The sequence below is a fragment of the Macrobrachium nipponense genome, chromosome 18, assembly GCF_015104395.2.
Source record: "Macrobrachium nipponense isolate FS-2020 chromosome 18, ASM1510439v2, whole genome shotgun sequence".
Lineage (NCBI taxonomy): Eukaryota > Metazoa > Arthropoda > Malacostraca > Decapoda > Palaemonidae > Macrobrachium > Macrobrachium nipponense.
This window is the reverse complement of record NC_087211.1, coordinates 22,437,266-22,460,737: the sequence shown is the minus strand read 5'-3', so window position 1 is coordinate 22,460,737 and position 23,472 is coordinate 22,437,266. Positions and strand designations below refer to the sequence as shown.

General features: G+C 38.5%; 1 protein-coding gene across 3 annotated transcripts in view; it reads right to left on the bottom strand.

The window, feature by feature from the left end:
* The window catches only part of LOC135196922 (meiosis-specific nuclear structural protein 1-like), a 508,419-nt gene that overhangs the window by 291,711 nt on the left and 193,236 nt on the right, over nt 1-23,472 (bottom strand). For all 3 annotated transcript variants that reach the window (XM_064223758.1, XM_064223759.1, XM_064223757.1), the window contains exons 5-7: nt 18,281-18,397; nt 17,933-18,059; nt 718-863 (exon numbers count right to left, since the gene is read on the bottom strand). In XM_064223758.1, the coding sequence (XP_064079828.1) occupies nt 718-863; nt 17,933-18,059; nt 18,281-18,397 (390 nt within the window). The remainder of the gene's footprint in view (nt 1-717; nt 864-17,932; nt 18,060-18,280; nt 18,398-23,472) is intronic.

Sequence of the window (23,472 nt, the reverse complement as noted above, 5' to 3'; positions counted from 1 at the left end):
GCTATAATGAATAAATAACTAGTATAATGTAAAAACATGAAAGGGAAAAAAATGTTTTTGCTGCAGTAATGATGTTAGATTATGCTCTTGACCCCACGGTTCCCAAAATTTGAAAAACTCCAAAACTTGAAACACATCTGGCCTCAAGGACTTCAGATAAAGGATTGTGTATCTGTACCTATCAAATGGATGGAAAATTTGACTATTAAGGGTCAACAGCATCCACTTCACAAACTTCTTCACCTGTAAGATTGATGAGTTTGAGAACAGTACCACTGGTGAGCAGATACAGAATAGATTAGATAATTAATTGATGCACTCCTGTTATTATCTTAGAGGGACCTCTACCCTTGTAATTCCAGGATATTCTGGCTCTACCTATTTCAATAACCAACTAATTCTGCATCCACTACTTCTTTGATTTCTTCCCTTCCCTTCCTACCAGATCCCTAAATCATCTTGGTCTTAATTCAGGCTTTGTACCACCACATCTCTCTGCTGCTGTCTCACTTGCAATAAGATCTTCCCAATGTACTTCAGTCATGAAATTTTAGGTCATACTTGGTACTAAAAAAATTCCTTTCATGAATATACTTCTCACACATGTTCTTTCATACTAACACATTTCTTTCATACTCTACCCAGACACGCCAGCATAAATTTAAGACTCGTTAGTGTTGCATTAGAACATACCATTAGTGTTACAGCACAACTTACCTTAATTGTTTATCCCATCCTTCCTTCAGCTGTAATTTGGCACGGGCTTCTCTCATATCTCTTTCTTCAACTAATTGTTTTTCTTGATCCTGTTTCTCCAGCACTTCTATTTCTAGTCTCATGTTCTTGATAGCTTCTTGTCTTTCCTGATAATACACGTTATGAAATAAAAACTCCAAGAATCCACACAGTATCACAAAAACAAGTGTTCAAAAACATATAAGGTCTTCAAATTAGTTTTATATTAAATGGAACACTTCAAAACACAACATAATCAATAAAAAATACATACATCTAAGACTTTCAATATTTAATATGTAGTATGTATACCCTTATGTCACTAAGAATCTTGCAAATACTAAATTCAGTATTCTTGAGAAACGAAAAATGAGCAATTAACTAGAACTCCAGTATATTTAGTAGGAAAGTGCTCAAGCATAGATGAACTTTCATTTTACAGCTATTTTTGAGGATTTGTTAATCTATATAGCGAAGCAAGAACTCAAGCACTGTAAACATAGACTGTATGAACAAGATGAAAAAATATTTAAAAAAGCACACACATACATAGTTAAGTGCAACCCATAATTTACTTGTGTCAAATACTAAACATACAGTGGAAAGATGAAAGTAATCCTGACTCAACTGTATGGTTGCTGCTGAAAGTAATCTTTAAATTATTGATGTTCTTTAATGATCATCCCACTGAATACAGGAATAACCACCCTCATCGTCAACGAAAAAGTCATTCAAGAGTATTTACGAAACTGACAGTATATCTTCAATCTTGCCATGCCAAGTTAACATGAGTCATTAAATTTTTGATTACTGATAAAGTATGTCCACTAGGTACCTTAAATTTATTGAGCCATTTTTTCTTAACACTAAGTGGTACTCATACTTAAATCAATGAGGCTGCTCCTTCAGAAGATTTTTAGGTATTATCTTAATATTGAGCAAAACAAAATACATACACACACACAATGAAAAGCCTGAAACAAATTTATTTTTGTTACATTCAAATTTAAAAATGAAATCCATTCTTCTTGTTTTATTTTGAGCTAGAAGGTTAATAACTTTTGCCTTGATTTCTGGATGACAGGTGATTAAATTTTTCTCAAATGAAATCATCACACACTGATACAAAACATAAACACGGAACTGGGTGAGTGGCAGTGCTTTTCTCCACTGTGCGCCTGATTCTTCCCTCCCTTAAGACATGTGCGCATGTGCAGAACAACCAAACAACGAGTCACTAGAACTATGAAGCACACAGTTCCATACAAGCATTTTTGTAGTTTCTTCAAAAATGAGATGGATGACGATGACCACTGACATTGTGAATGATTTATTTTAATATTAAATATTATGTATAAGTATTAAAGAAAAACAAAATTACACTGCATATTTATTAATAAATTTAGTGACAACCAGGGGGTGCTGCAGTTCCACAGTGCCTATACACGAGCCGCCCCTGTATTTGCATATACAACATATTGCAAAAACAGTTTTAAAGAGAACCATATCTGTGTGTGCTCAAGACTGATCTACAAAGAAAAGCTCTCCATAATAATATTGTGATTTCATAAAAAAAAAAAAAAAAAAAAAAAAAAAAAAAAAAAACAGAGAAATTTAAGTTGAAAAAAAAAACATTGGAACAAACGTAATTGTTTAAAAAAATCTTCTAAATTATTTAGGCTGCATTAGAAGGCATATCTTCTAAAAGTCATGAAAATGAAAATACTGCGTTAAAAGTAATGACAAACCTGTAGTATATTTTCTTAATATTTTGAAAGTAATTTCAGAACTGTAAGCGACACCAAGTGTTAAAATGACCAAACTTAGTCAGATAAGTGGCAAGAGACTAGAGAGACTGATAAAGAGTAAAAGGCAAAAAGCAATGCATGTGGTGCACATGTCAGAAGAATAAAAAGAAGTCATCGCATGTCTAACTCCTTAATCTCTTCCCTTACCATCTCTAGTAAACTTGAGAACAATGACAAAAGCACGATCACAATACCACAAATTAATCACTACAATATCTTTCACATCTTGATTATCACCTTCCTCTCCATTAGCATGCATTTAGAATACATTTTCCTCAATATTATATAGAAGCAGTTTGTTTAATTTATGACTGATGTCAAAATGCCCTAATTGTCTGCAAAAATACATTCTTATTTTTGTTGTCTTGTTACCCCCCACAATCGAGATAAAGAAACTTTAAGTGATAGCTTGTTTGCATGAATAAGAAAAGCCTAAAATTTATGGAGCGACTTCAAACATAAAATAACATTTACAGTGGAACCTCAGTTTTTGTGCATAATCTGTTCCAGAACGTCTGATGAAGTCCTAAACGTACGAAATCCAAGGCAATAATTCCCATAAGGAATGATGTAAATATAATAAATGCTTTCCAGACACCCACAAATATTAACAAAAAATTACAAATGTTCTAAGACAATTTGTATTTTTCATAGCTACAAACCAGAGGTCTTAACAATAGGATAATTTCTAGCACTTAGCTGGATCCAATTAAAAAACAGATGAAAGCAAGGAATCTTGTGATATCTGGTAACGCATCCGTAGATCGGGTGAAGTGTGGTCAAGGGCCACTCACCTACGCCACCGCGTCAGTCTTTCCCAACTCAGGATGTAAAACATACCAGGGGTGGCTAGATGCGGGCAGTATAATGTTAAGACCTCAGGTTTGTAGCTATGCAAAATACAAATTGTCTTAGAAAATTTGTCATTTGTTCATATGTGAACAAACCTTCGGTCTTAACAATAGGACAGACTCATACTTGGAGGGAGGTACAAGATATCCTAAACCGGCTGGGGGCCTACCCACCAGTCCAGCTTCCAGAAGAAATGACTTCTGGAAAGGGACTGAAGCCCATTGAGAAGCTAGATAAATTTATATCTATCCTCTAAGACCCTGAGTGATGTACAATGATAGATGGGAGAACCATTGTATAGGGAAGCAAAGAGAAACTTTGACTGTCCAAAAGCAAACCAATACACCAGGGTTTGTACTACTCCCAACTTCTTGCCAAGGAGTGGAACATATGCTATCAAATAAAGGGTTTGATATTTGTAGTGTATTAAGCGACCAAACTATCAGAATGACTACCTTACTCACCTGTTTCAGACTAGTGTGGATGAGAGAATGAGTGAGTTGGCTGGACTCCTCCTTTCTCTTGTACCTATCCTTCTTCCTTCGGGGAGGTTAAGGAATAGACACGTCATTCACAATATCTCCAGCTTCTTGTTGAAGCAAGTCGCAAAAAGGTCCAGCATGGGTCTCCCCCAAATCTGGAAAAGCTTGTCTGCTACCACTTGATGAAGGGACCACTCTGTCCCTAGGATCTGATCCTGACAAATGAGTTTGTCTGCGACCACATTCCATTTGCCTGGGATATACCTGGCTGAGAGCTCTACCGAATTGCTGACCACCCACTGGTAAACCTTGACAGTCAAAGCGTGAGGTTGACGAGAAACCAGGCCTCCTTGTTTGTTCACATAGGCTACCACCGAGGTGTTGTCCGACATGAGAATGATAGAATGACCTTCTACCTTCTCCCAAAACTCCTTCAGACCCAGGAAGGCTGCCTTCAACTCCAAGACGTTGATATGTTGCTGCTTGTCCTCCAAACTCCAAACGCCTGAAGCGATGAGGCCGCCTAAATGAGCCCCCTAACCTGCAAGGGAGGTGTCTGAGAACAGAAATAAGTCCAATGGAAGAGAACACAGAGGGACACCCTTCAAAAGATTCTGGTCGTCCAACCACCAACAAAGGTCTTCTCTCACTTCCAGAGACAGAGGAACCTCTAACAGTGTGAGTCCCCACCGGAGACCAGAATTCTCCCAGTCTCCATTGCAGAGACCGAAGATGAAGACGCCCATGAGGGACCAGCTTCTCCAGAGAAGACAACACTCCTGGAAGAACCTGCCACTGATGAGCTGACTGATGTGGTTCCGACAGGAAGTCGTGCACCACCATCCGCAACTTCTCCAATCTCTGATCCGACGGGAAAACTTTTGTCACTGTCGTATCGATGACCATGCCCTGGTAGAGAATCCTTTGACTGGGTGAGGTTCAACTTTTCCTGGTTGACTACAATGCTCAGTTCCAGACAGAACTGAAGAAGACCATCCCTGTCCTGCAGAAGCTTTTCCCTGGAAGCTGCCAAGACCAACCAATTGTCAAGGTACCTCAGCAAACAGATCCCCTGAGTATGGGGCCCAACTTGACACGAGAGAGAAAACCCTTGTGAACACTTGATGGGCTGTTGTCAGCCTGAAGCACAAGACTTTGAACTCAAAGACCTTGTCCCCAAGAGAGAAGCGAAGGAACTTCCTGGACTTCGGATGAACAGGGATTTGGAAGTATGCGTCCTTCAAGTCTATCGACAGCATGAAGTCGCCTTCCCTTACGGCTGCCAACACCGAACGCGGGGTCTCCATCTTGGACCATGTCTTCCTGATGAAGAGATTCAAGGTGGATAAGTCGATCACAGGTCTCCATCCTTCCGATGCCTTGGGCATCAAGAAGATGTGACTGTAAAACTCTGGAGAGGGACGCACCACTTCCTCTATCGCATCCTTGTCCAGCATCTTCTGCACTTCCTCATGAAGAGCAAAGAACTTCAGAGAATCTGGAGGATATGCCTTCCTGAGCTGTGGCTTGTCCGACAGAGGAGGAGAGAAGTCGAATGGCAGTAGGTATCCCACCCAAAGGACATCTACCACTCACTTCTCCGCCCCATAACTCTGCCACTTGGCCCAATGGCCCGCCAGGCACACCCCCACCCATGGCGCAGGATAGGGAGAGGCGTCTAACCTACCAATGGCCCCCTTTACCTCTGCCCCTTGGGCCCCTTCTTGGCTTAAAGGAATGAGAGCGAAAGGGGTGTTGATCCTCTGACCTAGGCTGAGTCGAATGGGAAGGCCCTGCCGAACACGAATTCCTCGACGGCCTACCAGGCGACGATCTCCTTGGCTGCTGCTGGACAGGGGGAGGAGGAGGACCCGGATGTCTCTGAGGACGAGACTCCGACTTAGACACGGCCTGGTGCACCAGTCTGTCTTTGGTGTCAGCCCGGCGCCAGTCTATCGTATTCTCGAGCTCTGTCCAAGGAAACAAAAACTGGGGCTCCAACAGATCTCCATTCCTTAATGCCAGCAAAGACTCTGTGTCAACTGATCTCTCCATCCTAGACAAAGCCGAGTCTCTTCTAATCAGAAGAAGGTTAGCCCATAAATTAACACTGAGGTGAGCCAGATATGAAAATGCCTCGCCTCCGGACTGCAACAGACTGGCAAGCAAGGATGCACTCACCAACTCTTCCGGGGACCTGTCAGAAGCTATCTTGGCAATGACCACAGACCAGAAGTTCAGCCAAGAAACTGTCTGCAACATGGAGGCTGCCGTAGATTCCAATGCTGAGGCATCTTGTGGAGACAAGGATGGAGCCCCTAGAGCGAAGCGAACCGTCCCGGTCTGAAACAGTGATGTTTTTATGCAAGGCCGACTGGACGTGCCCCGACAAAGGAAGCTGAAGAGATGATTTTGGATATGTGTAGCTCCCACCAAGGCTTCCAAGCAAGGAGTGTAAGACGACTAAGCCTGGGTCCTACTTTCCAAATTGTTGAACCCACGAATGAGATCAACAACTTCCAAAAAGGAAGAAATAAACTCTTGCGTGTCTCCCTCCTCCTGCTCTGGCAACGGAGACCGATGACAAGAAGGATGTGTAGGCTCCTCTAAGGCACCTTCCCCATTAAAATCAACGGAAGGATCAGCAGCCAAACAGCCCGAAACGCCAACTAACCTGTCTGGGCTGGGTCCACTCTAACACTAGGAACATCACTACCTACTCCTCCAACAGACGACTTATTAACATGTCCATGAATGGTCATGGGCGTGGCAGACTTACGAACGTGAGTTGGAGAGGAATCCCGAACACTCGAGATTGAAGGAGAATTCCCCAGAGTCGAACTCGTGGAAGCACCAGTGAGAGGGGCAGGCAAACACTCCTGCTGCACCAACTCCGCACTCACCACCTTCGACCTCTTCACAGGCACCTTGATATACTTATGGGAATGAATAGGCCTTGAAGAAGAAGGAGCACTTGCATCATGTGCACGGACAGGGGAGGTTGCAACATGCTCGCAATGTGCGCGGATGGGAGAGGTTGCAACACGCCCGCAATTTGATGCAGAGGACGATGCAGCCACTGCAGATTGCACAAGGGAAGATACACTAACACTCTCCGAAACACCAAGACTCTTGAGAACACATCCACGTTGTTCCTCCCTCGTGGGCGAAGAAAGAGCGAAGTCCTTAGCCTTCCAACACTTGATACGCCGACGTGGCGTAGAGGGGGAAGAGGGAGAGGAAGACAGCTCTGGCTTCTTATGCGATCTCTTCGCAGGAGGCGGGGATGAAGCAACACGTTTCCTTCCAGTCCTCCCAACCGACAAGGCAGCCAACTTATCATCCAAAATCGAGTCCAACCTCTTAAGTACTGCCTGGCATATAACCTCAGACTGATCTGCAAGAGAAGGCTCCGATGACATGGAAGGATGTAGGGAACTGGGCGGCAGGGGTGACGTCATGGCTGAGAGAGGCAGTGCAGAGGAGACGACTGGGAGTGATGTCATCGATGGGAGTAATGTCACAAGTGGTGATGATGTCACAGATTCCCCTCGGTGTGAAGGGGAACCAGATGCCACTGGCAGAGGAATATACAACGAGAATCCCGTGACGTCATCAACGGGGCTGATGCCACGGCTTCCCTACGACTTGAAGAAGTGGCAGCAGACACTGGCGGAGCAATACAAGATGGCTGACCTCGGCTACCCAAGCCGACGAGAATGGGAGGAGGGGGGATGGCCTGGCCAGCCTGAGGAGGGGGTTAGCGAGCTTCCATAAAGTGCGCTAGCAACCCCTCCAAGGACGGGAGACCCCCTAGCCCGAGCGTCTTCCAAATCGCGTCCATCTTGGACGCCTCCGACTCTGGAATAAGTGAGAATGTTGAAAAAGCCTCCCCCTTCCCGGGAATCAAATTAACTCCTGAAGAAGAAGGGCAACATTACAAACATCAGCCTGGTGGCCTCCCGATACTTCCAGCGACGAATCGATGGAAGAAAAGGAAGGAGACACAGGAACAACACTACTATGGGGGTTGAATACTGCAGGAGACGAAGCATCAGGAAGAGGTGAAAAACCTTCCCATGAAGGAAGAGTCGAAACCCTCCGATCTCTCTTGCTACAAAACGACTTCCACTGCTCTTTAGCCCATGCCCAGCATTCCGTGCAAGGATACGTTGGTACAAAAAATGAGAACACAGAAAACCTGGAATTCCGGGGCACACACATTGACGAGGCCGAGAAGGGCCAGAAGAAGCCATAACAACAGCCAAACACACACACACTAAATAATCGAAACAGGCAATGAACCGGGTAAAGGCCAAGAGAGGTTAACCACGACTCTCGCCCAGGCGGTTAAAGAAAATACTGATGCGGTGGCGTAGGTGAGTGGCCACTGACCACTCTTCACCCAATCTAAGTATGCATTGCCAGATATCACAAGATTCCTTGCTTTCATCTGTTTTTTAACTGGATCCAGCTAAGCACTAAAAATAATCCTATTGTTAAAACCGAAGGTTTGTTCGCGTATGAACAAATAAATTTTTAGAAAAACAGTTTTACATACAGAAAACAATGAGAAATAAATATAAATGACTAATGAAATGAATAAATAAACATTTAACATCACTCTTACCTTTATGGAAGACAGAAAGGAAGAGAGGCAAAAGGAGAGGTTATTGTTTAGAAGGGGAATTCCCCTCCATAAAGACTTTAGGTATCAAGTACCTATCTGGGATTACTTTTCTTTGCTTTTTAGTAGCACTTTCTGGAGTTACTTCCTCTCTAAATATTTGGGAATAGGGCCAGCTTGAGTCACTGGACCAATGTCACACAACAAAACTTTCCAGAGACATTTTATTTCTTTCTGATGTCTCTTTAAAATTTGCCAAAAGTGAAACAAGGCATTGTCATTAAACATGTTGGAGACATGGATTACATCATCTTTGTTGATATGCTAATTCTCCACAAACTTTTTTTTACATCACTCCACTTTGCAAACATGTCCTTAATCATTGAAATTGGCACATTATTCCCTCTCTCTTCCTCCTCCTCCTCCTCCTCTTCTGATTTTTCATCTGCCATCTTTTGCCATTCCAGCTGAAAGTCTTGCAGCTCTTCAGTGGTTAGCCTGTGGGCATCCACTAACTCTTCTACATCCTCGCCACTCACATCTAAGCCCATGGACTTTCCCAGAGACACAATAGATTCCACAACAGGCATAGGGTCATCTGGGTCAGCCTCAAATCATTCAAAATGCTTCTTGAGGTAACATTCTGCCCACACTTTTCTCCAATTCAGTGTCTGAGGTCACTTCAAAGTACCTTTGAAACAGTTCTTTGGTGTACAGTTTCTTGAAGTTTGGAATGATCCATGGGCTGGATTCGAGGAGTGGTATTAGGGGGGCAACAACTTTACTGTAATGAATTTAAATTCATCTAACAACTTGTCTTCCAAGCCAGGAGGATGTGCAGGAGCACTGTCCAATTCTAGGGAGAACTTGAGTGGGAATTTATTTTCTTGGAGGTATTTTTTTACATTTGGGCCAAACACTTCATTGACCCACTCAAGAAAATTTGCCTCAAGACCCATGCTTTTTTGTCAGCCTCCCACATCATAGGCAAGTTATTTTTTATGACATTGTTTTTCTTGAACACTCGGGGAGTTTCAGAGTGATACACCATTAAGGGCTTCAATTTGAAACCCCACTGGCATTCCCACAGAACAAGAGAGTTAGCCTATCCTTCACAAGCTTGTCTCCCAGCAATGCACTTTCCTCCGTGCATGATGTAGGTCCTCCTTGGCACTTTTTTTCTCCAAAAGAGACTTGTTGGGGAAGGAATCCTTCAGCCTTTCAAACCAGCCTTTGCTGGCCTTAAAATCACTAAGCAGCACTTGTAAGCATATTCTTACCGAGATCAGCATGCAACATCCTTGCCTTTTCACAAATTATCACATCTGACACACTATCCCACTAACTATTTTTCTTTGATCCACACCAACAACAGCTTCTCAGCATCTTAGACCAGTTGAGATCTGTTTTGTTAATGACATTACCCTTTTCTCAACATCAACTGAGTTGATTTCTTTTTTCTTCACTAGGATGAAGCCAATTGCTGATACTATGGACTTGCTGTAAATAGTAACGAGATCAGTCACTTGTATGCCACTTTCGTACTTTGGCACCATGATGGCTTAAATTAGTAATTGCACTCAAATAAAAAGCAAAACACTAGGAACACGTGATGTGGAATACTAACTTGTGAGTTGATGCTCATTCACCAAGAAATAGGGTCACAGGAGAACATGGGATGCTTTATTTGGGCACCCGGTACGGGGCCTAGTCTCGTGGTGGCCCTTGGAAGGAGCATTTGCCGGTGTATGAAATCCAAGGATATGTACGAAACCTGAGTCAAAATTTTGTCGGAAAAAGTCAACGAAAACCAAATAGTACAAAAAGCAGGGCATATGAAATCCGATGTTTGACTCTCTCTCTCTCTCTCTCTCTCTCTCTCTCTCTCTCTCTCTCTCTCTCTCTCTCTCTCTCTCTCTCTCTCTCTATGTTGTTACATAAGAAAATTATACATTAATCTTATTGCATGATTAAAAAATAAAATTAATAATTTTTTCCTATTTTTGACTCCTGAATTATTTTGGAAAACTAAAAATATATCAAATATCACATTTTGATAACATCTGCAGTACTGAAGAATGTCTATTATTATTATTACAGGCAGTCCCCGGTTATCGGTGGACTCGGTTATTGGCAATCCGCTTTTATGGGGCTTGTCTAGTGCCATAAATTGGCAATTTACGGCACAATAAAGGGACAAGTTCCGGTTATCTGCGCCATAAGGCACCTTATGGCGCCACAAAGGTGCTTATGGCACCATGAGGATGCTTATGCAAAGGGTCTAAGCATCTAAGGCCCTTACAATTAATGACAGACGAGGAGAAAATTGAAATGACTGTCAAGTTAAAAGAGGGCAAAAGTCATGGAGAAGTAGTAGGCCATTACCACGTGACTAAAAGTGCAATCGCCTGCATTAAGAATGAATATAAACAGGGTAAAATACTCAGGGAGGTCATTCTATTAGAAGAACTTGCTGCCCTCTTTACTACTATCCCATCAACGTGTAGGTAAATGAAAGAAACATTCAGTACAATATATGAACCTTTATGTGTATGTACTGCGTTCTTTATATTTCATGTCCATTTATACACCTCCCTATGTATTTAATGTATGTAACTCTCTTATGTATCATGTACTATATGTAATGAATGAATCTCGCCCGTCTGGGAGCCATGTTTCGCCAGTACGGCACCGCTCTGTATTCCTTGCTTGCACATAATTTGCACCTCTGTGATTTTGTTTACTTCACTTATGACACTAAGAACCTACTTTTGATATTTTGGTTTCCTTCATCCCCAGCCTTTAGTGATAAAGATAACACATCGAACACACGCACAATGGACCGGGACTTTTGAAGAATTTCGTGGTCTGTGAATAGTGGGGACCCGCGAATAATTTTAATAGATACTACATTCCACAGAAAAACCTGTGAATGGACAAGTCCTCCTGCGAATAATTTTTAGATATGTTCCACAGGAAAATCTGCAAATGGGTGAGTCTGCGGATAAACCCCCAGGGGGTCCACTGAGGTTGATGGTGGTAGGTTTCTGTTTTCTAATAGTAGCAGTTATGACTTGGACCATTGATGGATGGTCTTGTGTTTGTTACTTTTTATAAGTTGTATTTTAATTGAGATCTTTCACATTCACAATTGATCCATGATCATCTTTACCTGCTAAGAACCAGATCTACTAGACAGCTGCACCAAAATGGAGTAAACGTGTCTCGCTGGCAAACTTCTCAGTTCCAGAAGTTCTTTATTCCTCATATTGTAGGAGTGTGGAACAGCCTTCCAGATAATGTTCTGTAATTGTAACTTCAAAAGTTCAGGTGAAAATGCAATACGTACATTACTACCCTAATACTATTCTCCTTGCATTTTAATACATTTTTATGTATTTATTGATTTAGTTTTTCTATTTTAATATGTGGGATCTCTTTATGTATATCTCTTTACCTCTTCTTACTTCTTACTAATGAACACCGTATTCTTTAGAAGCTTGAATTTCAAGTCAATGGCCCCTGTGGGCTTGTTCCATGTGAATAGGTTTCATCCTCTGAATACTAATATATACTTACTTACTTACTTTATCTTCCCGCCACTGGCCAGTGGCATAAGGCTGATACACTTCCTCCCCATCTGTCTCTGTCCCGAGCCATTTCCCTTGCTTCCTCTAAGTTTTGGATTTCATCCTCAAGATCCCTGACAATTATGTCTATCCACCTCGTTCTTGGTCTACCCAGCGGTCTTCTTCCTATTTGTACTGCTCTCAGTGCTCTCCTGGGGTCTCTATTCCCATCCATCCTCTCAACATGTCCAAACCATTTCAGCCTTCCCCTCTTCAACCTGGTACTGACTGGCCTTTGCCTCAATCTCACCCTGATGTCTTCATTTCTAATATAATCATCCCATTTAATGCCAAGTATCCTTATCAGCAGCTTCATCTCAAAAGCATCCAACCTTTTCTCCTCTGTTCTGGTCAGTGCCCAGGTGGACAAGCCATACATCAGGATTGGTAGTGCTACAGCATTGAATATTCTCATCTTAGTTCTCAAGCTGATTTCATGCCTTGACCAAACGTTTTTTCTCAGAACCTCAAAAGCTCTTGCTGCTCCTAGTTTTCTTCTTTGTATATCTTCCATTTGCCTCCCGTCTGCTGTTACCACACTTCCCAAGTAAACAAACTTCTCAACTTGCTTGAGTTCCTGTCCTCTGATTGTCATATCCTCCATGTGCACCCTATCATCATCCTTACTCACAACCATGATCTCGCTCTTCTTTGTGCTGATGTTCAAGCCAAAATTCTGTGTGTCTGTCTCCATCCTCATTACAATACCCTACCAGTCACCAGCCACAACTATCATCAACCAACACAACATCATCAGCAAAGTCCAAATCCATAAAAACTTCTCCACCAATACTAGCCCCTCTGTTTTCATTCTCCATCACTTCTCATTATATGGTCAATATATACATTAAACAAGGTGGGTGACATAACACATCCCTGTCTTAGCCCACTTCCAACTGGGAACCAGTCACTTTGCTGTCCATCCAGCTGTACACAGCTACACACTCCTTGGTACCAGTTCTTTAGTATCCTTATCACTTTCAGTGGTATACCATAGTGTTCTGCCACTCTCCACATTCCATCTCTCCATACTGAATCATACGCTTTCTCCAAGTCTATAAAAGCACAGAATATTGGCTTTGCATACTCCCACCTCTTCTCAATTATCTGTCTTAAGGTGAAAATTTGATCCACTGTTGACCTTCCACTTCTAAAACCACACTGCTGTTCTCTAAGTTTCTCTTCTACTATAGGTCTTATTCTGTTAAGTATTACTCTCATGAATATCTTCCCTGGGACTGACAGTAAACTTATGCCCCGATAGTTACCACACTCCCTTTTGCTTCCCTTATTTTTATATATTTGGTATCAGATTGGCCTGTTTTCCAATCCACTTGGTACCACCTCTGTTTTCCAAACTATGCTAAAAACAACTCTTAATGCCTCTATCATCCTTCGTCCTCCTGCTTTTAGCATCACTGCTTTTATCCTGCACACGCCAGCAGTTTTTCCATTTTTTACAGATTTTAAGGCCTCTTTCACCTCTTCTGCACTAATATTTTCTTCTTGTACCTCCAGAGCCTCATTTAAATCTGCAATGCACTCATCCCTACCGGTAGTATCAATATTTAGGAGTCTTTCAAAATACCTTGCAAACAGATTCCTTTTCTCCATTTCGTCTGTGACCAAGTTCCCATCTTCATCTAGCATGCCATCACTCCCTCCAAACTTTTTCTGGCTTGCGTTCCTCAAGAATCTCACAGCTGCAAACATAGCCCTCTCTCGCCAATTTCCATAGCTACTTCAACTTCGGTAGCTCTTTCTTTCCAAAATATGTTTTGGTCATGCTTCATCCAATCACTTAGTTCTCTCAGCTTTCTATTTCTTCGTCTTTTTAGTTGTTGTTTCTTCTCTAGGTCTTGTTCATCGTCCATTTGAACTCTCAACCTTTGTTGCTCTTCACTTAAAACTTTTGCTTCATCACTGAACCAAGGTTTGCTGTTACTTCTCTTATAACCTAACACCTCTGTTGCTACATCCTTAGTATCTGAACTTAATATTGCCCAGGATTCCTCTGAATCCATATCCATATTTTCCATACCAATTAATGCCGCAAATTTGCCTCCTACCTTCACCTCATACTGTTGTTTAACTCTTTCATTTCTCAACTTATCCACATCAAACTTTATAGTTCTCCTTTTTTCTTGATTGGCCTGTAACTTTATTCTAATCTTGGATATTACGAGTTTGTGGTCAGAAGGAACACGGTAGCCCCTAAAAGTTCTGGTGTCTAATATAGACTTCTTCCATTTCTGATTTACAATAACATAATCTATCAAATTTTGTACCAATCCATTTGGCGACACCCATGTAGTTTTGTGCTCTAATTTATGGTTGAAATATGTGTTTGTTATAGATAACCCAAATGCACCACATAGCTCTAGGAGCCTTCTCCCATTATCATTTCTAGCTCCAATTCCAAATTTTCCAATTGTTCCCTGAAAGCCATCATACTCTCTTCCTACTTTAGCGTTAAAATCTCCCATCAGTAACAACATATCATGTCTTCTAACCCTCTGTATAACTCCAGTTAGCTTTTCATAAAATTCATCCTTCTCTTCTTCTCCACTCTCTTCAGTAGGGGCATACACCTGTATAACGGTGATGTTTGTATATTTACCTCGCAACCTGCAAGTGACTATTCTCTCATCAATACATTCATAATGCTCCAACATTTTTTCAGCTTTCTTACTCAAAGCAATTGCTACACCTCTCTCATGTTCTCCCTGGTCTTTACCAGAAAAGATGAACAACACATCCTCTATTCTTACTTTTCCACACCCAAGCAATCTAGTTTCCCTCAATCCAACAATTCCCAGGTTGTATCTCTTGATTTCCTGTGCCACTAAACTATTAATAATAATAATAGGCATCAGGGCACAGTTGAAATTTATAGGTAATGTATTAAGAGAAGGTCCTGTATTAAGGAAGAGAAGGAAGAAATCTATCAAGCCTTTAGCCAGGCAAAATATAAGGAAACTTAAGCTTATCAACATGATGATGCCCCCATTAGTTAACTAAGTACATATTTGAAAACAACCTTTACCCAACACAGGAAATATAAAACCCAAATACAACTAAGGGGAGAAGGAGGTCCTTTGTGAAAGCAATGAAAATCAACAGATTTTGATTGACTACTTTTCTTGACCAATTTATTACATTTTTGGGGGGTTACCACTTCGACAGTTAACAGCAATGGCATAGGGCCTTTCTTTCTGATACTGACTGCCCTATATCTTTCTGTCATTGTAGTATCACAGCACCAATGTTATTTCAAGGTCTGATGGTTTATTAAATTATGATGTTTATTTACTTGAAGGCTTGTCAAATATGAAAACAGAAATTTGGGTGAAAATGTCCATCTTCATCCAATTTAACAGCAAATAAGCTTCACCAAAGGGCATGGGGATTTAATAAATATTGAGTGGCAGTCTTACAAACTTGGTAAATATGACAATGATTAAGAAGGGAATCATCTATACCTAATTAAACCCAATATAAGGATACCAGAAATTTAAACTCCCTCCTTCTCTGATTTCTTAAAACAAAAGGCAAGAAAGGGAGTCCTATCAAATAATTTTTAGAGTTGACCCCTGATATTCATGGGAGATGTGTGCCACAACCCCACCCCGAATAGCTAAAATCCATGAATACTTAAAACCCCTCTAAAATGCTTAGAACTACCTATTTTGCTAGTTCAATCAATACAGTACATAATTAGTGAATATTGCTCAGTGAAAAATACCACAAATAGGCAAATTTTCTGCGAATAATGTGTATGTGCAGACAGTCCCGGGCGCTTACAAAGAGGGTTTCGTTCTTGAGACGCATCATAAGCCAAAACTCATTGTCAAGCTGAAAATTGTCAAAAACCATAAGAAAATCTTACTTTAAATACTTTAGCTGTACTGAAATCTAAGTAAACTACTTTTTTATTGTAGTTTTTACCAAAAAAACCTTCAAATATTGATTATTTTGCCTTTCTGAAGTCATATTTCTTCTGTTGGATCGGCATCATAAGTGTCGTAACCCTAGAACATGCACTGTAAACCTTGAAAATTTCTGATGAATATAATTCAAAAGTGTTGTAACCTAAGAACATCGTAAGCCAAAACCATCGTAAACCAGGGACTGCCAGTATATTCTCTAGAGAAATCCACGAAACATTGATTCCATGAATTCGGAAATGCGAATAGGTGGGTCGACAGCTGTAATCTAGCACATATTTTAGTTTAAAAAATACCGGCAATCAGCAGGGGTTCTGTTCCAGACAGCATGATAACTAAAAATCGCCAATTACCGAAAATTGCTGATAGCAGTGTCAATAAGCAAGAATTGGAGTTATTGTTAAGTGGGGATCGGTGGCGATAACCGGAGATCAGCACATATCAGTGCTGAAAATCTGAAAACCCTGTTATCTTCATTGCCAGACAAGCACCGTAAAACCAGATCGCAGATAACCGGAGACTGCCTGTACTAATGTACGTAGCTTGGATGAGGGACTAGGCTTACTTCACATTTAGAGGGTGGTCTGATCAACCCTCTCTCTCCGAAAGAGGCATAACAGGCACTTACAATACTGCTACAGCCACCCATCCTCGCATTACTAACTCTATGTTCCTATCTACACAGGAACTCTTATAGTACTACTTACTACTGCAATGCCAAAGCAACTCAATTTCATCTGTGAATCTTATAACTTCTATCATTAACAGTCCAATTACTGGATTCAATTAAGCTTTTTCAGTTCTCTTTCAGTAATTTATTATGGTACAACATTATTATTTACTGGAAACTAACCATGCATCCAAACTGCACCTTTCAGATCCAAAAGCATACTTTTTATCACTATGCACTGGTCACATTCCAAAACTTCATAAAATATCCACTATAACCCATGAGCTGCAGAACAGACAACTTTAATAAACATACAGGGACTACAAATTGGTGTGCATCAAGCAGGATCTTTAATGGGGGAAGGTCCACATTCAATGGTCCTGCTTAGTCCCAGGCCTGTTGGGCAAATGCTCTCCGACAAAGAGTAAACTCTAGTCACCTCTGGATTCCAACAAAGAATTAACTCTTGTCACCCAAACTAGTTCCAAGGGGGCTTCCTAGCAGATGTACATACTGGTGGTCTATATTACATTTTATGAGAATTTTTGGCTTGAAAGACAATAGTCAATAATCTAAATATTACAATTTGAAGATTTACTAACAGAAGACACCCTAAAAACATTTTCTAGATTCCAACTCTCACATTTGACAATCTACTCGCATGACTGCTGTAATATGACATTATATTTTCATTCAATCCTAGTAGGCAGTGCTGATTTAACGGCAATCCAGTTTTATGGTGCTTGTCTATCGATGATGATAACTGAATTTTTGACGCCGTATGTGCAGATAATCAGGGATTGGTGCCATTATCACAGATTTTCAGTTATTGTCACACTGTCAGGAACAGAACCCCTGCCAATAACCAGGGACTGCCTACTATTATAACCCATGAACTTCTGGTTTCATACAGAAAGAGGTAATTACTAGGGCTCTTCCAAATGATATGTGCTTAAATCAAAAGTATGTTAAGAAAGTTGGATATCTATGTGGGAAAAGACCCAAGGAAACAACGAGCTGCACAAAGCAGACAGTAGTCATCAGTAAAACCAGGGCAGAAAGTGGTAACAAGATTTTCATTATGCTATTGTATTCATTTTATACTAATTATTAACTGTTAATACCAATTCCTCATAATAGTACTGTGTGTATTATGTCATACAAAACCTCACTGATACTTACTTGGAATGTTTCTAGTTGTTTTACTAAAGACAGTTCCCTCTTATTTAAATGTAATCTTTCCAATTGTTGCTCTTGATCCTCAATGTCCTTCTGCAAGTCTGTTCTCAGGTTGTATTCTTCTACCTGCCTGTGTAATATCATATAAACTGTATCAAAGCTTGAAACTATTATATCTACCATTTTACACTTGCAGTTGTCTAAAAACTTGTAGTAATGTGCAGCCTTCACTATATATATATAAACTGAAAACAACCATGCTCGTCAAAGAGGATTTAATTGATCCAGGAGTAGTTGCAGGCATGTTAAAAAACTTGCATAAGTAAAATTTCATGCTCACATCTTACTTACCTCATCAACTTTTTGTCACAAAGTTCTTCTTCCTGTTTTTTCAGTTCTTTTGCTTTCGTCTGTTGCAGAAGAAAATTCCTGGTTGCTCTCTGATTGTCAAGGTATTCCTTTTGCTTCCTGAGACGACAAAAGATAATTTCATTACACCATGCATTAATCTCTCCAAGGATAGCCTCTAAAATTCTACCATAAGCATAGCACATATTTACATTAACTGAATATCCTTATAATTCCATACAAATAAATGTTGCATTTACTAAAAATGTGAGTACAAATGCAAAGAAGTTACCAGATGAATTTATTTTACAATAACTAATGATTAGCATAAAATAAAGTAAAGTAAAGAAATCTAACACATAGGTCTAGGAAAAATATCTTGGCTTTGACAAAAGAATAATTGCATAGGTAAATATTTGCTATAAAAAAAATAGTAAGCCATCATTTTTGTATTTAAGATATATAACAAATGACTATGTATGAAAATCCAAATATTCCTCAAACACATATAAAGTAAATGTGTTCAAGATAATTTCATTGTCGCTACTCATTGTAGACCTATTCGTGCTACACCAGGTGGTTGTTGTTGCACACTAATGATGTGTCATACATGCTCCCCTCACACATTGATATCAGTGGGCGCATTCTACTTTTGTATACTATACATATTTACGTTTTTTCAGCGTTGAAGTGTAACAGAAATCAAATAAGACTTTCAAATTTTATCCTTGCTTGCTTTGGAAGCAATATTAATGTTATGAAAATTTTTAAAATTGTTATTTTTATTTAACATTTGAACTGAGGTTTGATGACGATTTCGTTCTGGTCAAATGCTACAGTGATGTGTGAACTAAAGATTTGAAAATGTGTCGTGACATTTTTCTTCCAGTTTTGATATATATGACAGATTTCACTCTTATGAAACATTATGACCTTATTGTATGCAATAATCATGTTTTTGCATTGAAATAATAGATAAATGTGGAGCATACTAGGTTGCAAGTTAGTGAATTTTGAATGAAATCGTATGGAGTCATACGATTCGCATGAGATTAGAGCATCACTGTACTTATTGAGCAGAAAAGTAATTATAACTCTGGTGTGTCTTAAATAAACTACTATATTCTTATTGCATTTCTTGTAAGTCACTACTTAGGAGGGGCAGGCAACTTGCAATTTGATAGGTATCTAACTTCACAACAACCCCTATAGAAGTGCTGAGGTTTGATGACAAAACTATTATCTCCACACAAACCCATAAATCATAAAAATTACTACATTCACCATCTCATACGTCCCCAGAATCATAGTCTTTTGTCTAACACAGATACTATACAGCAGTATAATAATGCATGCAACACATGGACCCCAAGGTATACTTTCAATCACCTGCCTCAAATTCCATCTGGTCTGAGAATATCATATGTGTGTGTACATGTATATATATATATATATATATAGTATATACTATATATATATATATATATATATATATATATATATACATACATACATACATATAATCTAATAAAAGGGGCCCATAAAAACACCAAAATATAGAGAGAATAGTACTATATTTCAGAGACTGCTGTTCTCCCTCTTCAGGTAGATGAATGAGAAAAGTTTACAGAAAAGGTGGTATTTATACCAAGAGGTCCATCCACAGGCAAGCCAATTTAGGTCACCCCACTGTATATATAATATATATATATATATATATATATATATATATATATATATATATATATATATATCAGTTTTGGAATATTTTTCATGTAAATAACGATAAGTGCCAAAACTTCAACCTTCGGTCAACTTTAACTCGACTGAAATGGTCGAAAACAACAATTGTAAGCTAAAACTATTACATTCTAGTAATACTCAATCATTTACCTTCATTTTGCAACAAATTGGAAGTCTCTAGCACAATATTTCGATTTATGGTGAATTTATTAAAAAAAAAAAATTTTCCTACGTCCGTGCGGTTACTGCCGAAAAATTCATACATTTTTTCGTCCGATTGTCGTAATGTTTGCAGTTTTATATTAGCCGTTAAATAAAGTTTTATATATGAAAATGTGCGCAATTTTATGTAGAATACAACAATAAACAAACCATGGTTGTACCTTTTATCAGTTTTGAAATATTTTCATATAAATAACGATAAGTGCCAAAATATCAACCTTCTGTCAAATTTGACTCAACCAAAATGGTCGAAAAATGCAATTGTGAGCTAAAACTCTTACATTCTAGTAATATTCAATCATTTATCTTTATTGTGCAACAAATTAGAAGTTTCTAGCACTATATTTCGATTTATGGTGAATTTATAAAAAAAAAAAAATTTCCCTACATCCGCGCAGTAACTCCTCCGAAAAAAATCAGAAATTTTTTCGTCCAATTGTCGTAATGTTGGCACCATTTTAAATTAGCTGTTATATAAAGTTTTATATATGAAAATGTGCACAATTTCATGAAGAATACAACAATGAATGTAGCTTTTATCAGTTTTGAAATATTTTCATATAAATAGCGATAAGTGCCAAAATTTTAACCTTCGGTCAACTTTGAGTCAACCGAAATGGCACAAAAACGCAATTGTAAGCTAAAGCTATTACATTCTAGTAATATTCAATCATTTACTTTTATTTTGCAACAAATTGGAAGTCTCTAGCACAATATTTCGATTTATGGTGAATTTATGAAGAAAACTTTTTCCTTACGTCCGCACGGTAACTATTCCGAAAAAATCAGAAATTTTTTCGTCCGATTGTCGTAATGTTTGCACCATTTTAAATTAGCCGTTACATGAAGTTTTTATATGAAAATTTGCGCAATTTCATGTAGAATACAACAATAAACAACCCATGGTTGTAGCTTTTATCAGTTTTGAAATATTTTCATATAAATCACAATAAATAGAAAAAAATTTGACTATCAGTCAACTTTAACTTCACCGAAATGGTCGAAAACTGCAATTGTAAGCTACAACACTTACAGTCTAGTCATTTTCAATCAATTACCTTCATTTTGCAACAAATGGTAAGTCTCTAGCACAATATTTTGATTTATGGTGAATTTTTTAAAACTGCTTTCTTTACGTCCGCGCGTTACGAATTCATGCATCATATTGTGATAATATTTTCTCTATGTTGCTTTGATGGTTTTACAATTTGTTATATACCAAAATCATCGCAATTTAGTGTACAATACAACGAAAAAATAATTAACTCATTAGCTTTAACTGTTTTGCACACAGCGCGATTTGTATACAATTATATATAAAAAGAAATTTGCGCTGTCATATATTCCAATATATATATAATAATTATATTTTTTTCCATTTCTGATGGTTGCATACTAAATTTCTGGCAATGACAAAAAAGGAGCCAAAAATAACTCTTAATCTTGAAAACTAAGCGTGCTGTGATTTTTTGAAAAAAAAATTTTTTTTCCGCTTCGGCGTTCACTCGAGAACGCCACCGGCATACGGGAGACACTATCGGAAATACCAGCTCGGCGTTAAAGGGTTAAAGTGCCAAAATTTCAACCTTCGGTGAACTTTGACTCGACAGAAATGGTCGAAAAACGCAATTGTAAACTAAAACTCTTACATTCTAGTAATATTCAATCATTTACCTTCATTTTAAAACAAATTGGAAGTCTCTAGCGCAATATTTCGACTTATGGTGAATTTATGAAAAAAACTTTTTCCTTACATCCGCGTGGTAACTCTTCCGAAAAAATAAGAATTTTTTTTGTCCAATTATCGTAATGTTTACACCGTTTTATATTAGCCGTTACATAAAGTTTAATATATGTAAATGTGCTCAATTTCATGTAGAATACAACTAAAAAACAACCCACGGTTGTAGCTTTTCTCAGTTTTGAAATATTTTCATATAAATCACGATAAGTGCCAAAATTTATACCTTCGGTCAACTTTGACTCGACCGAAATGGTCGAAAACCGCAATTGTAAGCTAAAACGCTTACATTCTAGTAATATCCAATCAATTACCTTCATTTTGCAACAAATTGGAGGTCTCTAGCACAATATTTTGATTTATGGTGAATTTTTGAAAAACTTTTCCTTACGTCCGCGCTGTAACTGCCGAAAAAATCTGAAATTTTTTCATCCGATTGTCGTTATGTTTGCACCATTTTATATTAGCCGTTACATAAAGTTTTATATATGAAAATGCGCACAATTTTATGTAGAATACAACCAAAAACAACCCATGGTTGTAGCTTTTATCAGTTTTGAAATATTTTCATATAAATAACGATAGGTGCCAAAATATCAACTTTCGGTCAACTTTAACTCGACTGAAATGGTAAAAAAATGCAATTGTAAGCTAAAACTATTACATTCTAGTAATATTCAAATCATTTACCTTCATTTTGCAACAAATTGGAAGTCTCTAGCACAATATTTCGATTTATGGTGAATTTTTGAATACTTTTCCCTTACGTCTGCGCGGTAACTGCCGAAAAAATCTGAAATTTTTTTGTCCGATTGTTGTAATGTTTGCAGTTTTATATTAGCCATTACATAAAGTTTTATAAATGAAAATGCACACAATTTTATGTAGAATACAACAATAAACAAACCATGGTTGTAGCTTCTATCAGTTTTGAAATATTTTCATATAAATAACAATAAGTGCTAAAATATCAACCTTCGGTCAACTTTGACATGAACGAAATGGTCGAAAAATGCAATTGTAAGCTAAAACTATTACATTCTAGTAATATTCAATCATTTACCTTCATTCTATAACAAATTGGAAGTCTTTAGCACAATATTTCGATTTATTGTGAATCTAAAAAAAAAAAAAATAAAAAAAAAAAAAAGGTTTTCCTTACGTCCGCACGGTAACTTTAAAAAAAATCAGAATTTTTTTTGTCCGATTGTCGTAATGTTTGCACCGTTTTATATTAGCCGTTACATAAAGTTTTATATATGAAAATGTGCGCAATTTAATGTAGAATACAACAAAAAAAACAACCCATGTTATTAGCTTTTATCAGTTTTGAAATATTTTTATATAAATAATGATAAGGGCCAAAATTTTAACCTTCGGTCAACTTTGATTCAACCGAAATGGTCGAAAAACGCAATTGTAAGCTAAAACTCTTAAATTCTAGTAATATTCAATCATTTACCTTTATTTTGCAACGAATTGGAAATCT